At 41.9% G+C, this 17,535-nt stretch overlaps 1 protein-coding gene across 1 annotated transcript in view; it reads left to right on the top strand.

Annotated features, from left to right (window-relative positions):
* CLASP1 (cytoplasmic linker associated protein 1) overlaps positions 1-17,535 on the top strand; it is a 262,736-nt gene that overhangs the window by 19,373 nt on the left and 225,828 nt on the right. The window contains exon 2 of the mRNA XM_044913587.1: positions 13,552-14,031. Coding sequence (XP_044769522.1) covers positions 13,837-14,031 — 195 coding nt within the window. The 5' untranslated portion in view covers positions 13,552-13,836. The remainder of the gene's footprint in view (positions 1-13,551; positions 14,032-17,535) is intronic.

The following is a 17,535-nucleotide window of genomic DNA, read 5'->3' on the forward strand; positions in this document are numbered from 1 at the left end:
TTTCTTTCTTTCTTTCTTTCTTTCTTTCTTTCTTTCTTTCTTTCTTTCTTTCTTTCTTTCTTTCTTTCTTTCTTTCTTTCTTTCTCTCTCTCTCTCTCTCTCTCTCTCTTAAGATTTATTTATGAGAGAGAGCACAACACACAGTGGGAGGGGCAGAGAGAGAATCCTTAAGCAGATTCCCCGATGAGTGCAGGACTCAGTCTCACCATCTATGAGATCACAACCTGAGCCGAAACCAAGAGTCCATTGCTCAACCAACCGAGCCACCCAGGCACCCCCGGAAGAATGGTCTTTTCAACAAATGGTGCTGGGACGAGTGGATATCCACATGCAAAAGAATGAATTTGGACACTTTTCTCATTTGTGTGTACAAATGAATTCAAAATTAATCACAGAACTAAATGTAAGATCTGAAACTGTTAAACTCTTAGTAGAAAACAGGTGTAAATCTTTATGACCTTGGATTAGGCAATATTTTCTTTTCTTTTTCATTGTGGTAAAATAGGCAGTGATTTCTTTGGTATGATATTGAAACATAAGCAACAGAAGAAAAAACAAATGGACTTCATCAAAATTGAGAACTTTATATTTCAAATGACACCATCAAGAAAGTGAAAGCACACTCCACAGAATGAGAGAAAATACTTGGAAATCATATATTTAATAAAGGACTTTTATCTAAAAACTCTTACAGTCAACAGTAAAAAGACAAATAACCCAATTAAAAAATAAACAAAGGATTTAATTAGACATTTCTCCAAAGAAAATGTTCAAATGGCTATGCCCATGAAGAGAAGTTCAGTGTCCTTAGTCATTAGGGAAATGCAAATCAAAACCACAATGGGATGCCATTCCACACCCACTAAAATGGCTGTAATAAATAGACAATAAGTGTTGCTGAAGCTGTAGGGAAATTCATGTATTGCTTGTGGGAATGTAAAATGTTGTAGACATTTTGGAAAATAGTTTGGCAGTTCATCCAAGAGTTAAACATAGTTACCATATCCTATATTCTAGTTAACACCTATTTGTGTATCGAAGAAAATTAAAACCATCTCCACACAAAACTTGTTCAGGAATGTTCGTAGTACCATTATTTATTATAGCCAAAAAGTAGAAAGGATCCAAATATCCATCAACAGGTAAGTTAATGAGCAAATATGGTATATCTTTACGATAGAGTATTATTCAGCCATAAAAAGGAATGAAGTATTGATACATGCTATAACATGGATAAGCCTTGAAAATAGTATGCTGAGTGAAAGAAGCAAGACACAAAAGGCCACATATTTTATGACTTCACTTACATGAAATGTCCGGAATAGGCAAATCCATTTGGTCAGAAAGTAGATTATTGGTTTTCATGGCCTTAGGGGAGGGCTTTGGGGAGTGACTGCTAAAGGATAGGAGGTTTTATATTTGAGGTAATAAAAATGTTCTTTAACAGTGGTGATGGTTGCACAACCTTGGGAGTATAATAAAAACTGTTGAATTATACTCACTGTAAGAGGGTGAACTTAATGGTATGTGAATTGTATCTTGGTAAAGCTGTTACTAAAAAAATCATGTAAGGAGTTTAGGTTTAGTGATCTGTTTTTCATTAGTATAGTAAACAAGTAAAAAAGAGATACTGTTTGACCAGGACTGTGAAAGGATAATGAAGCTCTGAAAAATACTACAGAAGTCAAGTATTGCTAGATTGAGTAGAAATTTACATCCCCTCTTTCTAGATGAGCCAACTTATCAGTCTCATTCTGTTTCTAACGAGGCTCCTCTCCCCAGTAAGCTGGTTCTCTGCTGAGGTCTCTTGTCTTCATGTAAGATCCTTCCTTGGGAAGCTGCAATCTATATATTATGATTCTCTCTCTCCTCCCCGGGGTAACTGTGTTGTTGAGGTAACACTTTGGTATGCTAATGCTCACAGCAGTCTTGTGTATATGTTAAATATTTTGCATTGGGAGAAGAAGAGTCAGCAGTGAATAGTGAGATGTTTTCAGTTAGTTTTGGTCTTATAGTTCTTGCATGAATAAAATTGGGTGTTATTAAATAACTGCTCTTCTGTTTTGAGACTTTTAAAAGCTTTATCTCTTCTTTTGAAAAAATATAAAAAGTAGAAGAAATTTTTAAGAAGTAGGACAGAAACTCATAAACCTATTACTCGGAGGCCACACTTTATTTTTTTATTTTTTATTTTTTATTTTTAAAAAGATTTTATTGACACAGAGAGAGATAGAGAGAGAGTGCAAGCAGGGGGAGTGGCAGGCAGAGGGAGAAGCAGGCTCCCCACTGAGCAAGGATCCCACGACCCTGGGATCATGACCCAAGCCAAAGGCAGCTGCTCAACGGACTGAGCCACCCAGGCGCCCCCAGGGGCCACACTTTAATACTTTACATATTCTATTTTTTTTCTATAATTCTTTCTACATGTAAGCTATATATATCGTACTATATATGTATAATTTAATATAATTTCACATCCTAATTTGTTTAGTTAATGAACAGTTTTATTACAGGTATTTCATATTTTTTTCTACCAAGTAGACTTAAGCTTTACAATACTTAAAAAAGAAAATTATGGACAGGGGTGCCTGGGTGGCTCAGTCAGTTAAGCTTCCAACTCTTGGTTTTGGCTCAGGTCATATCAGGGTCATGAGATATCAAGCCTGCTTCGGGCTCAGCACAGAGTCTACTTCCCCTCTCCCTCTCCCTCTTCCTCTGCCCCCTCCCCCCACCCATGCACACACACTCTCTCTCTCTCTAAAATAAATAAATACATCTTTTAAAAAAAAAATTACGGACAGGGCACCTGAGTGGCTCAGTCGGTTAAGCATCTGATGTTGGCTGGGGTCATGATCTCGGGGTTCTGGGATCGAGCCCCACGTTGGGCTCCCCGCTCACTGGGGAGTCTGCTTGTCCCTCCCTCTCTGTTCCTCTCCCTACTTGTGCTCTCTCTCTCAAATAAATAAATAAAATCTTAAAAAAAAATAGAGTGAAATTTAAAAAAAACCTATGGACAATTTTAAACACGTAACGGAAGTAAAGAGAATAGTTTAACAACCCTCATGCGCTTATCACCGAATTTTGGCAATTCTCAATGCATATCCATCTTGCTGCATCTTTGAGGAAGTTTTGAGGAGCAGAATAAAAGTAGAAACAACTTTTATTATTTTAAACCTACCCCAGGAGAAGCAAAAACAAAATTAAAGCTGTCACTTACAGACAAAACTATTTTATTTTAAATATTTTTGATATTTTAATACTTAAATATTTTAATCCAAAAAATTTAAAAAAATTACTTCATTGAAATACTAGTGAAGGCAAGTATTAACTGTTACTAAGAAGTTATCTGGTGCTGATGTAGTATCTTCTGTTACTTTCTTACAGTATATGTACAATAATGTGAAGTTGTCGGGTTGTTGTTGTTTTGTTTTTCTTTTTGTTTTGGCATTTTTCTTCACCAGCATATTGTTTTTCACCACCACATATTTTGTGGAAGTAATTGGTACACTACTTCCATCTTCTTATGAATTTCAGACTTTCTCCTTGTTTGACATTTCATTGACAGTTGTACATTATATTCCATTATATACCCACTGTAATACTGAAAGGGAGATTTTCCTCCATTATGAGATGGCAGTGTCTGATTTTTGAATAGTGCTTTACTATTGGTAATTATGAAAGTAACATATTCATTATAGAAAATATTTAGAAAATACAGAAAAGTGCAACGAAAAATCTATAATCTCACCACCAGAAGTTAAGCAATGTTCATGATTTTTTTTTTTCTATTCATATGGCCTGCCCTTTCAGTGGAATATGGTGAACCTTCTTTTATTCCTTTTTGGGCATTTGCATTATATGTTATGGCTGTTTTTTGTCCTGACTTCATTGTAGTTAATTATTATTCATGCTGGGGTGAGTGATTGAGATAGATAGATAGATAGATTAACTTTAATTTTTCCCCCCACAGAATCTTACGGTCTTTTGATCACTTGAATAATTCCAGATTTTAATATCTTTCCCAGGAAAATAATTGTATGCACACCCAAAGTCTCCTGATTCTGCTGTTCATAGATGATTTGTATAGAGCTCCCTGAATGAAGGCCTCCTGACTTTGGGGCTAGGAAATGATTGTTGGGCATTGTCTGTGTCCAGTCTTTCTGCTCTATGCCTAACTGGTTATTTCCATACTTTTTGAGGCTAAGAACTCTTTTTAGTGTCCAGCGTCACAGAGCTCTACAGAAGTGGAATTTTTAGTATTTGTTAATTGAGAAAAATGATCAAACGAAAAGAATTTCATTATCTTTGCCTTTAAAAATTCATAACTGTTTGTACCTGAGTTTGAAAAATTGTGGATATGAAGAGTTACTCAGTTCATGGGTAACGTTTGGTGTGCATATGGAAGAATGCTCAAACATTCTTGTAATAACTGAACACTCTCATTTCAGAGGTGGGGTTAGTGTTTACAGGTTGGGAACCGGTGCTCTGGCCTTTCCAAATTGCTGGTTTTCCTCTGACAGTCTCTTGCGTTTGTGCTTTGTCTGTATGTATTTGCACATTCCTTATACCTGGAATGTTTTTTACATTCTTCCTACCCTCCAGTTACTCCTACTCCCCAAGAAGAAAATGAACTCAATTAATGATTGCCAATGACTTTTGATTTTCAGCTCAAACAAACTTCATTCTTTTAACAAATATTTTTCAAGTGCCTTGTGTGTAACAGGCATAGTTACAGGCATTAGGTGAACATAATAAACAAGATCTGCACCTTCGTAAGGCTGACAGTCCTGTAGGAAAACAGACAGCAAATAGGTAAACAAACGTGCGATAGAATTATAACTTGTAAGTGTTTCGAGGGAAGGGAATGGGGTGCAGTGACAGGGGGCCCTCCTGTGAGTGGTCTTTGAAGGACTTGTTGAGGAGGTGACTTTTAAGCTGAAGCCCTGAGGCCTGCAGCCAGGCTACTGTAGGCATATGGACAGTATTTAAGGTAGAAGGAAGAGCAAGAGTGAGGCCAGTGTGGGCTATGAGTTCAGAGATACTCTGGAGAGAACAATTTGAAAGTCATCAGTTTAAGGGCAGTTTTTAAATTCATGGCAATGGATGCTGAGTGTTTTGGAGTGAGCAAGATCAGGAGATGAGAGGCATCGTTCTGAGCCCCTCAACAGCTCTGGAAGCAGAGCAGAGATGGTTAGAGAAACTCAAGTAGGTACAGCCAGAAAAGTAGCAGGAAGGCGTGATCATTTGTTTTCACGAAGTGGGAAGTTTTTCAAGAAGGATGGAGTGACCAGCTTTGGAATGCTGCGGAGAGTTGGAGTTAGCAAAGTACAGAAAAGTATTGCTTGGATTTGCCAGCATGGAAGTCATCTGTGATCCTGATGAGCAGCTCCAGGGGAGCGGTGGCAGGTGAAGCCCGATTGGAGGGGCTTCAGGGTGAGCAGGAAGCGCATCAGTGCAGCTGATGTCCTGGGAGGGAGAAGGGTGCAGGCTGCAGGGCAGGGTACAAGGGCCCTTGGGGAGAAGATGGGAAAGTCATTTTGGAGAGAAGGGCAGAGCAAACTCACTAGAGAACATGAATTGAGGTGCTGGCTTGGGATACTTCGTGAAGTTTGAGATTATCAGTGTAAAATGAAATCGGCTGGACGCGTGTGTATGTTCCTTCAGCATGATGAAGGCACGAGAAGGCACCTGATTGTTTGTCAGGTTCTTCCAAGGTTTGGACTTACTAGGCAGCTTATCCCAGAGGGAGAGAAAGTTGAGGGTAGTTTCAAGCTCTTAACACCCTTGTGGAATTGAATCCAGACTAAAAGAAAGGTCAAATTGGGAAGGCGTTTTATGGAATTGAGGAGGCTGGGGCCATGTGCTTGAGCATAGGAGCTGGAAGGATGGGCAGTTGTGGTTGCAAAGCCCGATTGCAGAACATGACAGGGAGCTGAGAGATGAGGATGGCTTGCTAATACCTGAGAGCAGACACCCGGAAGGTTAGAGGTCGAGGTGGCTGAAGAGAGAGGCCATTGAAGGATGCTGAGACAGGGAAGGAGGGAGACAGGGAGGCTGGAGGCCCAATCTGCCTCGAGCTAGCCAGTGACCGCTGGCTGACAAATGAAAGCAGGGGCTGGCTGGGAGAGTGAGTGCTGTATCTGCTCGGTGTGAGCTGCCCTGCCCCGGCCCTGAACTTCCCACTTGGATTTCCTCAGGCAGCCTTCCGTCTCCTTTCTCTGCCACCTGCAGCACCTTCTACAAACATCCTGCTTAGGACTCCTACGGATACTATTGCAGCTATTTGCATTTCTGTCTCTTACTTCTTCCGGGCAGTGGGCTCCTCCTCGGGGGCCTGAGCCAAGCTTTACGTTCTGTGATTTCCGGCCATTGGCATAGTACACGCCAGTCATGTCACAGGCCCAGAGTAAATGTTCACTGAGTGAATGTGTGGGCTCAGAAGTGGGTGGGCTGAGGGGGAAGAGAAGGAAGAGTGAGAACAGAGATTTGTTGCTGGCAGGGCAAGGCAGAGTGTCTTTGTAAAATTTCAGATCATATTATAGAAATCATTACAGTGCAAAAAAGTTTGTCTTATTGATAGAAACACACCGCTTTTGACTGAATGTGAGTAAATTCTGCTAATTTCTGGCTTCCGGAGTTGACCTTTAAAGTATTATGATTGCTTTCTACATATTTTCCAGGGAGATTTTTGATTTGTTATTCACTTCGTTGTGCTGCTAGTTTAAATTGTCCTTCTTGGTACTATTATATGGAATATTATTTTATTAAAGCTTCCTAAGTACTTGTGATTTGATTTGTTTCCTAATCCTCTGCTTCTTATGCCCCACATGCTATAGCTATTTACCATTTTTGTGTTTTAATATTAAATAAGTGCCTGTACTTTGGATTTTCAACGTGGTCGTAGAGTGTTGTAGTATAGTGTTAAGAATACAAGCCGTAAGACTGCGCAGCTCTGGTTTTCAATTACTGCCTGACCTTATTAGCTTTAAAACTCTGGGCAGTTTTTTTGTTGTTTTGAGCCTTCCTGAGTTTCATTTCTTTATCTTTGAAATGAGAGTAATGATGCCAACCTATGTCACAGGTATTTCACGGTCTCAGCATGCTTCTTCCCTCAACCATTTACAAGTGTCCTCCTCCCTCATTTGCTTATGCTTCCCCCCCCCCATTAAGTTTTATCATTTCCCCTATTAAGTGCACTCTATTACCTGATGGACATATGTAGTTTTAACTTGGTCATTCCAGGCCTTCTCGATCCATCCCTTCTGAATTGCCACAGTACTTATACATACTCCTTACTTGACGGGTACAATATTCCACCTGTGAAATCTAATGTGCACCCTATATTTGTGTTGAATTATTACATTGACAAGCTTTTTGTGCATTTTGTTCTCTCCAAGTAAGTTGGAAGCATTTTCTTTCTTTCTTTTTTTTTTTTTTAAAGATTTTTATTTATTTGAGAGAGAGAATGAGAGACAGAGAGCACGAGAGGGAAGCGGGTCAGAGGGAGAAGCAGACCCCCCGCTGAGCAGGGAGCCTGATGTGGGACTCGATCCCGGGACTCCAGGATCATGACCTGAGCCGAAGGCAGTCGCTTAACCAACTGAGCCACCCAGGCGCCCCCAAGTTGGAAGCATTTTCAAGTCAAGCTATAGATTATGGTTATTTCTGTTGTATTTTCTGTAGTGAGATGTGATATATGATGAATCAATAAAAATAATTGAGATGAACTGGTAATGAGTAACCAGAATACAAATGTACTCATCCCATCTATTTATCCATTTATTCATTCTGCAAATATCCATTGAAAGTATATGTGTTAGTTAGATTGAAAAACATGACCACAACATTTTGCAGCCCTCCTATTAATTGGTAGAATCCATGTCCTCACACTTAATCTGGGCTGGCCTTGTGACTTGCTTTGACCGCAGAATGTAGCAGAAGTGATTTGCAAGTTCTGGATTCTAGGCCTTGAGAGGCCTGGTACCTTCCCCCTTTGCTACCTTGGAATGCTCTGTATAGAGCTGCAGGCTAGGTTACTGAATGGTTATGTGGCAAGAGGTCCAGCCAACAGCCGGCATCAGTGTGTCAGACATGTGAGTGATGCCATTGTGGACTCTTGAACCCAAGTGAAGCCAACAGGTGACAACAGTGGCATGAATGATGCCAGGCGAGATTTGTAGAAAGAACCTTCTAGCTGGGCCCAGCTAACCCACAGACTTATGAGAAATATTAACTTATTTTGAACTAGTAGGTAAAAATGGTCCTACTTGTAACTTCTCTTATGGAGAAGTCTACAGAGCAGTTTATAGTTGGTTCTGTTCTCTCCCACCCTCCCCCCATCCTCCATTGTTAATACACCTCTATAGTTGGGTACCTAAGTGCCACACAATAATTATGGTAATTAAGGGGATAGAGATAGGAGCTAATTTTTTTTAAAGATTTTATATACTTATTTGAGAGCACAAGTGGGGGGGGGCAGTAGAGGGAGAGGGAGAAGCAGGCTCCCCGCTGAGCAGGGAGCCCAACATGGGGCTTGATCCCAGGACCCTGAGATCATGACCTGAGCCGAAGGCAGATGCTTAACCAACTGAGCCACCCAGGCACCCCAGGAGCTAATTTTTAAAAATGTCCTATGCAAACCCTTTCCATTCGTCTTCTTATATAATGAATGTAGAGCCAATCTTCTCCCCAGTGCCACTCAGGAAATGGCAGAGTCAGGACTGGAGGCTGGAATTCTTAACTGTGTTGTTCTTTTCATTACCTCAGGCTCTCTAATTGCGTGTTTCTTCATTCTTGTTGAAGCTGATATTTTTTAACTTCTTCCTGTTGGTCCCTAGCAGGAGTAGGGCTATTGTTCTTGTAAACATTGCTCTGTTAATTTCTACTTTCCTGGGTACTGTAAAGGAGAATGACCATAGGACCATTGTCTTGACCTCTTATTGTTTTTCCCTCATAGGTATAGACCAAGATGATGTGGCAGGAAAAGGTTGGGGGGCTTGCACCCTAACTGCTGTACTGGGGGCAGAGAACAGTGGTGATGTTGGGGAAAGGAAGGGCCCTTTGCAGTTGGGGAGGCATTTTAGAGGAGCTGGGGCATTTTTTCAGAAATACCTGGAATGTGTCCCTTTTCCAGGGCCTGATACAATAACATCTAGTGGGCTCCATGGCTTTCATGGTGAGATCTTACTAAAGAACACTTAGCCTGATAAATTAAGAGGAGGAAAGGTACTTGGCTATTCTAAGGTACCTACCTTTCCTTTTATATCATTTTTACATTTCTCTTATTTTGGAAAATGTGTGCAAGTAGAACTTTTTTTAAAACTTAGAAATAGTGTTACATTCTGAGTAATTTTTTTTTCTTTTTATTGAAGTATAGTTGACACACAGTGTCGCATTAGTTTCAGGTGTACAACATAGTGATTCCCCAAGTCTACATTATGCTGTGCTCACAAGTGTAGCTACCGTCTCTGTACATACGATGCTGTTGATTGTATTCCCTGTGCTGTAGCTTTCATCCCCGTGATTTATTCAGTCCAACATTCTGAGTAATTTCTTTTTTTTTTTTCTTTAAAGAGGGAGGGAAGGGGAGGCGCGCAGAGGGAGAGGGAGATAGAGAATCCCAAGCCGACTCCCCCACTGAGCTTGGAGCCTGACCTGGGGCTCGATCTCACCACCCTGAGATCATGACCTGAGCTGAAATCAAGAGTCGGTTGCTTAACCAGCTGAGCCCCCCAGGCGCCCCCTGAGTAATTTCTAACGTTAGTACTGCTGTCAGGTAGTCACCTGTGTGATGCCACTCTCCTGAATGATGATTTCAGAACTGATGTGAGTAGGTGCTGTGCTGGTTTTGTAAGCTCTCTCTGGGTAAGGGCTGAGTCCTGTTTACTCTCATGTCCCAGTGCCTTCCAGTAATGCCTTACATATAACAGACCTGGTTTTTATTTGGTTCAGCCACAGGTAACGTTTGGGACCTTAGGTTCCAGGTTAGCTTTAGACCTGTTTCCTTGTTGCGCTCTTCCCTGGTAGACAGCCTGGACAGGATGTGGGTGGAAGGAAGAGATTTTTACCTCCTCCTCTTGTTTGTTTGTATTCTGTTTTCTGCATTTTTAATATAACATTTTTATAATTCTGTTGCTATATGAAATTTTGCTTGTATTTTTGTTGGCTTAGAAAATTCCTGGGGGGGGAGTACAGGGAGAAGGACACATATTTCTTGGATCGCTAAAAATATCACAGGAAACTAGGGACATTATTTGCTTTTAGGCAGGGAAACAAGGTGACTTGGGGGCAGGAGTGGGAGGGAGATTTTTCACTTTTGTACCTCATGAACTGGGACCATGTGATTGATATTCCCTGAAGGCCTTTGAAAGCAGAGATGGAGAAAATGCTCAAGAGCATCAGAAAAAGGTACCCTAAAAATCCAGTTTAGTAAAAATAAATATAAGAGAGGATTATCAGGGGCACCTGGGTGGCTCAGTCGGTTAAGCATCTGCCTTCGGCTCAGGTCGTGATCCCAGGGTCCTGGGACTGAGCCCTGCATCAGGCTCCCTGCTCAGTGGAGAGCCTGCTTCTCCCTCTCTGCTGCAGCTCCCCCTGCTTGTGCTCTCTGCCTCTGTCAAATAAATAAATAAAATTAAAAAAAAAAGAGGGAGGATTATCAGTTACTTTCTTTCTTTCTTTCTTTTTTTTAATTTAAGGAGAAAAGGAGAAAAGAGAGAACCCAGTCTGCTTAATGTCTAGCGGCTTCCAGTGTCTTTCATTCTGTGGATTTTGTACGTAGGAATTTGTGACCTACTTTTGAGTATGTTAAGCCTTTATTGCATAGTTACCTGCAAGAAACATATACTTTTATTTGTTAGAAATTTTAGACAATTCTAATCGAAGGGGAGCTTTTTATATAATACCTATTTTAAAAATTACCATAGAGACTTGAGTGAATGGGATCATTCCTCTCCTAGCAATGGAGACTTTGTTCTTGCCTGTTGCTTCCTACCTGAGCATGAAGTCTGACCTCCTTTCCCTGAGTGAGAGCAGAACTAGGCCAGACTTATTTTTTTTTTTTTAAAGATTTTATTTATTTATTTGACAGAGACAGAGAGAGAACGGGAACACAAGCAGGGGGAGTGGGGGAGGGAGAAGCAGATTCCCCCCTGAGCAGGGAGCCCGATGCTGCACTCCATCCCAGGACCCTGGGATCATGACCTGAGCCAAAGGCAGAGGCTTAATGACTGAGCCACCCAGGCACCCTAGGCCAGACTTACGATCACAAGTGTTTGAAGGTGGGGAAAGGAAACTAATTGGCCATGTGGCCTTGGAAAATTACTTACCTCAGTTTCTTTATCTGTAAAATAGGGATTTAAATACCTACTTTATACAGTTGGTTGGAGAATTAAAGATAATATATATAAATAATCTAGAATGGAACTTGACACCTCAAGTAGATGCTTAAAAACTGTGTGATTATTATTATTGGTTAACGTCTGTTGATTTTAGGCCCCTTGAAGGAGTAAAGGATGGGAGATTCTCTTCAGTGAGAATGAAAAATAGATGTTTAGGGGAAGGCAGAGTACATCTGTTATCTGTTGGTATATAACAAACTACTGCAAACTTAGTGGCTTAAAACAACAATGAAATATTATTTCTCATAATTCTGTGGTTTGGCTGGGTAGTTTTTTTTGCTTGTCTCCTTAGACTTATTTGTGTAGCTGCAGTCAGATGATGACTGAAAGGGCTAAGTGGTCCCCAGTGGACTCACTCACAAGTCCGGCAGTGCTTCTGGCTGCTGGTTGGGGTGTGTTGGTTCTCTTCCACATGGCCTCTCCAGTTCCAGAAGCTTCCTCATCGCATGGCAGGCCCAGGGCGGCATTCTAAGAGGGTGAGCTGCAGTGCTTGTCTATCAAATCTCTGCTTTCTTTTGCAGTTGCTGACTTGCCACTGGCCAAAGCAGGTCACAGGGCCAACTTCGGGTCACTGTGGGAGGGGACTAAGGCCCCACATTGGTGGGGGAAAAGAAACCAAGAATTTGTGGTCATTTTTAATCCACCACAAACCCACCCTTGTTTGATTTGCTTCTTGGGCTAGTATTGGGCCAAGAAAGAAAAGGTTCTGTTAGTTTCTCCAGTTTTCCTGTATCACTGATGCCTTCTTTAGACCAACATAGGATCTGATTAAGGAACTGGGGATATTTTGTTCGGACTAAAAATTGGAATGAAGGGTAATAGCTTCTTTTATGTACTTGAAGATCCTTCTTATGAAGGAGGGACCAGCTCCAGGGTATGGAAGTGACTGGAAAGCAGCTATCTCCTCTGCCATGTGAGATAGTGGGTCTTCTCGAATGCTGTCCTGCCCCCAGCCCCTACCCCCAGATGGGTAATCGTGTGTCAGGGTCTTTTGAAGGAGGGTCTTCCGCATTGAATGACTCGACTTAAATGATTCCTATTGGTGTCAGAAGTCTCTGATTCTGGAACTCAGGAAGTGCACTGTGCTCTTTATCCTGAGGGTAGGGATGGATGAGGTGATGTTAGAAAGGGGAAGAATTCCTCTGCACAGACTTGTAATTTTCCTTGATGTATAAGTTCATATTTACCTGCTAGAACCCCTGAGAGCTGGGATTGACTGTTGCTGTGAGGAACAGTTCTAGTTAGTACAGAGTCAGGGAGGTGCTGCATCTTGAAGACAGGTTTTCTGTGAGTCTTCTTAGGTTAGAATGAAAAGAATCAAGAGAAGAAATTGAAGTTAGAAATAGATATGTACAGTTGCTCCAGCAGCCATAGATAAACTGTTCAGCTTACTGAGTTTGTCTAATGAAAACAATTTTGGTACAACTTTCCCGTAACATGATCTTGAGATCTCCTGATTTTATATATAACATAATACCAGGTCCAAATGGTGCTGTTCTCAGCTGAGAATACTGTCCCATAAGTGATCAGCGTTTGGGCCTGTTCACATTTCTCCCTCCCATCACCCCCTCTTCTTTGTTGGAGGGAGAAGGAAGAGGCAGGGAAGACTGTTCATTCTGTTGTCAAGTACCGAGCAAGAAGTTTGATGGAGGTGCTGTCTTTGGTCCATGTTACCAGGCCGGCCCCTTTGGTCAATGGTGTTTCTATGGAGCCTGCCCCATTTCCAGCACTGGTTTTTTTTTTTTTTTAGAAAACTCAGAGTAAGGCAATAAGCTACAGTACCTCCAGTGATTCACACACAGAGTGGTGTTAGGTTTTTGGTGGGAAGCAAAATTTAAGATACAAATAAATATGCTAGCTGAAGCAGAAGATTGCTTTCCTGACTGGCTCATTTACAAGCTGGAAAGTTGTGAAAAACATCAACCTACCAACCGTATAGCTCATTGGCTCTTTGCTTTGGGCTTCCATGTTCTTCCTGGTAAAAATAATAATTATGTTATTCTGATATGGTTGCCAAGCGTTCATGCTTCTCACTCCACTTGTGATTATAAATGATTCTGCAGCGCGGATTGCTTTGTCTTTGATTTAATGTTTCATAACATTTGGAAGTTATGTTATCTGTGCTGATTTGTCGTTCTCTTTCCCTTTTCAGAATGGACTGCTGAATTATGAAGAATTTCAGACCCAATAGTAGAACCTCACTTGGCCACTCACTCCTTTATCTTCTACTAGTTATTTAAATTGGACTTTTAATATCCTACCAGCTGCTCTTCAGACACACATGGTGCATTGTTGCCATTCCCCGGATTGCATCTTTGAAACACAGGCTCTTAGTAGCTTTCAGCGAACAAAGAGGCAACCTCCTGGGTACATTTACTGGGAGGGTGTCACCCTGACTGCCCTCTAGCTTCTGCCGGATCTGGATTTGAATTCCACCATGGAGCCTCGCATGGAGTCCTGCCTGGCACAGGTGTTGCAGAAGGATGTGGGGAAACGACTGCAGGTTGGCCAAGAACTTATAGACTATTTCTCAGACAAACAGAAGTCTGCTGACCTTGAACATGACCAGACCATGTTAGATAAACTTGTGGATGGGCTTGCTACCTCTTGGGTGAACTCTAGCAATTACAAGGTAAGCTGTGCTTTAGAAGGCACTGGTGTAGGTGGCTGGGCTGCCTCGGTGGGTCAGAATTGGTCCTTAGAAAAAAGACTCGTTTGGGAGCAGTCAGCGCAATTCCTTGGCTTCCAGTAAGACACTCACGTAGGCTATGGCATTTGGTTTTATTCTGGAGCAAGTAGGGTTTTCTTTAATTCTTGTTGGGGATCAAAAAATCCTTATGCTTTAGCACTTTGTATATGTGCTGCCGAAGCGAGCACTGCTTTAGCACTTTGAGAGAAGGCCAAGTAAACAGATTAAAGAGAGGCTTTTATGTTGGAAAGTTTACGATCATTTGCAGCCTTGAAGTTAAAGTGAATGTTCTGTCTTGCACTGAAAGGGTCATGAGACGTTGGTGAGTGGTCCTTCACGAATAGCAGATGTCTTCACGGATTTCCTGTAGGGAATGGAATTGGCGATAGCGTCTGGAACATTTTACCTTCAGGTCACTGTTTTGAAGTTGGCCTAGGTACCTGGCTAGAAATAGTATGGGTTGCCAAGGACTCTTCTGTGACTTGTATGTAATGGCCTGGAGGATATCCTTCAAGTTTTAAAGATCGAGGTGGGCATGTGCCTTTGGTGGGTAGGGGGTGCAGGCAGGGATCCCAAGACCCAAATGAGTTGTGAAGGTTGACCATTTTACCATTCAAGGATTGAGGTTTCGTGACTAAAAACTGGACTGGACTTGTGCTGCAGAGGTGTCATTCTCTACCTGTCTTTTAGTTTGCCAAGGGGATGGCCCCTTTGGGTCAAGACTGGGATGGAAGAGTAGGGCATTGGTATGATTCCTAATAGGTGCTATAGACATTGAGAAATGGGCTCACAGGAAACAGAATCTGTTGTGCTTTTTTATTGGCTCAGTCTTCTGAGATTGGTTTGGACTTGGAAACTGGTGCGTGTAGGATTTTTTTGTTTCCTCTAGGGTAGACTCTTGTTTTCCAAATGCATTAAACCTTGGTCTCATCTAAGAGTCAGCAGGCTTTATACTCATTAAGGATGTTACCTAGGACCCTGATATTTTACTTACAATTGCATATAAAATTTATCCTGTCTTTGAAGGCTGAGCTTAATTTCTGTTTCATTCATCTATTTATTTATTTAGCTGTGCATGACAAGTGCTGCTTATGTGCTCAGCCTTGGTGCTGGGTGATGGGAGTGTTACAGACAGGGGAGGTGGTAGAGGGTCTGGTCGCTCCATTGTTGGGGGCTGTAAAGTCACTTTGTCTGGGTTGGAATCCCAGTTCCACCACTCTGGGTGCACATTGCGATGTTTTTGCCTGAGAGTAACTGAGGACTGACTCATTGGCTTCAAACTGCTATCAGGAGATTGAGTGATTTTCTTTCAGAGTTTAAGAAGTCTGCAGTAGCTAAGGCAGTGTCCAGGGAAGAAGAATGTCTGCTTGTGTCTTTTACTTGGAGGGAAACCTTTGTCAGAAGCTCCCCGGCAGACCTTTTTACATCAGATTGGCCAGAATGGCTTTGCATGGCCACCCCAGCATTGCTGGAAAATAGATGGGTGTCCATGATTGTTTTCCACCATCATGCTTGACTTCCTGATCTCAAGAAGAGTCCAGCCTCCTTTGAGTGAAGCATATGGCCATGTGAAGGAGGGGGAATATTTGAATACTGTCAGACTCCTGCTCAATAAATACTGGTTCCATGAGTGAATAAGTACTCCCTAGGCATCCAGTCCAGTAAGGGCAGATAATGAAACAAAGAGCTCTACTCCAACCATAATGTGCAACTGTGCAACATCAAACCTTTGAGCAATATCAGACTTCTGTTAATATATAAAACTCATGCTTTATATTATGGGTTGAAGGAGGAAGTTAGGAATGGGACTGAGGTAATAGGGATGTTAAATAGGTAACCCAGAGAGTCTGCTATACTGTGTGAGCTCTCTTAACCTCTCCTGGCTTTGGCTTCGGGCTTTAGTTCCTTCATCTACAGTGTTGGGATAACTGAGTTATTATGAGCACTAAATGAGACAGTGTATGTTGGTGGGAATGCAAACTGGTGCAGCCACTCTGGAAAACAGTATGGAGGTTCCTCAAGAAGCTGAAAACAGAGCTACCCTATGACCCAGCAATTGCACTACTAGGGATTTACCCCAAAGATGCAGATGTAGTGATCCGAAGGGGCACCTGCACCCCGGTGTTTGTAACAGTGATGTCCACAACAGCCAAACTATGGAAAGAGCCCAGATGTCCATCAACAAATGAATGGATAAAGATGTGGTATATATACATACAATGGAATACTACTCAGCCATGAACAAAATTGAAATCTTGCCATTTGCAATGACATGGATGGAACTAGAGGGTGTTACGTTAAGTGAAATAAGTCGATCAGAGAAAGACAATTGTTATATGATTTCACTCATATGTGGAATTTAAGAAACAAAACAGAGGAGCATAGGGAAAGAGAGAGAAAAATAAAACAAGACAAAATCAGAGAGGGAGACAAACCCGAAAGAGACTCTTTTTTTTTTTTTTAAAGATTTTATTTATTTGACAGAGAGAGACACAGCAAGAGAGGGAACACAAGCAGAGGGAGGGGGAGAGCTAGAAGCAGGCTTCCCGCTGAACAGGCAGCCCGATGCGGGGCTCGATCCCAGGACCCTGAGATCATGACCTGAGCCGAAGGCAGACGCTTAACGACTGAGCCACCCAGGCGCCCCCCAAAAGAGACTCTTAATCATAGGAAACAAAATGAGGGTTCCTGGAGGGGAGGAGGGTGGGGGGATGGAGTAACTGGGTGATGGGCATTAAGGAGGGCGTGTGATGTAATGAGCACTGGATATTATATAAGACTGATGAGTCACTGACCTCTATCTTTGAAACCAATAATACACTATATGTTAATTAATCGAATTTAAATAAAAAATGAAGTGCATATCTAAACAACAACAACAAAAAATAAATGAGACGGTGTATCAAGTTGTCCCATGTCTGCCCCATAACAAGCACTGGGATATTAGCGGTGGTTATCAAGACTGGTTCCTGTCTTCCAGGAGCTCCTAGTACAGGGGGAGCGGGGAGGGAGAGCACTGATCAGCAAGCCAAGGGTTCCAGTATAGTATAGTGGGAGCAGTAGCAGAGACCCACAGAATTGGGTGGGAAGCCAGAAGAACATGACAGCACTGTCTGGAGGAATCCAAGGTTTGAAGATTGGGTAGTTTTTTTCAGAATAGCGTTTTCAGGGTCACAAAAGTGTGAAAGATTAAGATTTGACCCTTCTCGAAGTAATTTCTAAGGAAGACAGCTTGGTGTGAAGGAGAAGTCAGGAAGGTGGGGTTTGCTACCGAGTTGCATGTGATCATGGACAAGTCACTTTACGTGTCTGTGCAATGCTGGTGTTGGACCTGGTCATCTCTTGGGAGCCTCCAAGCTCTAATACCTTACACAGCTTCATACCGATGACTTTACGGTCTGGGCCATGTCAGATGGTTCTAATGTTACACAGTACGGAGCACCCCCT

This window comes from Neomonachus schauinslandi, chromosome 3, assembly GCF_002201575.2.
Source record: "Neomonachus schauinslandi chromosome 3, ASM220157v2, whole genome shotgun sequence".
In the NCBI taxonomy this organism is placed as follows: Eukaryota; Metazoa; Chordata; class Mammalia; order Carnivora; family Phocidae; genus Neomonachus; species Neomonachus schauinslandi.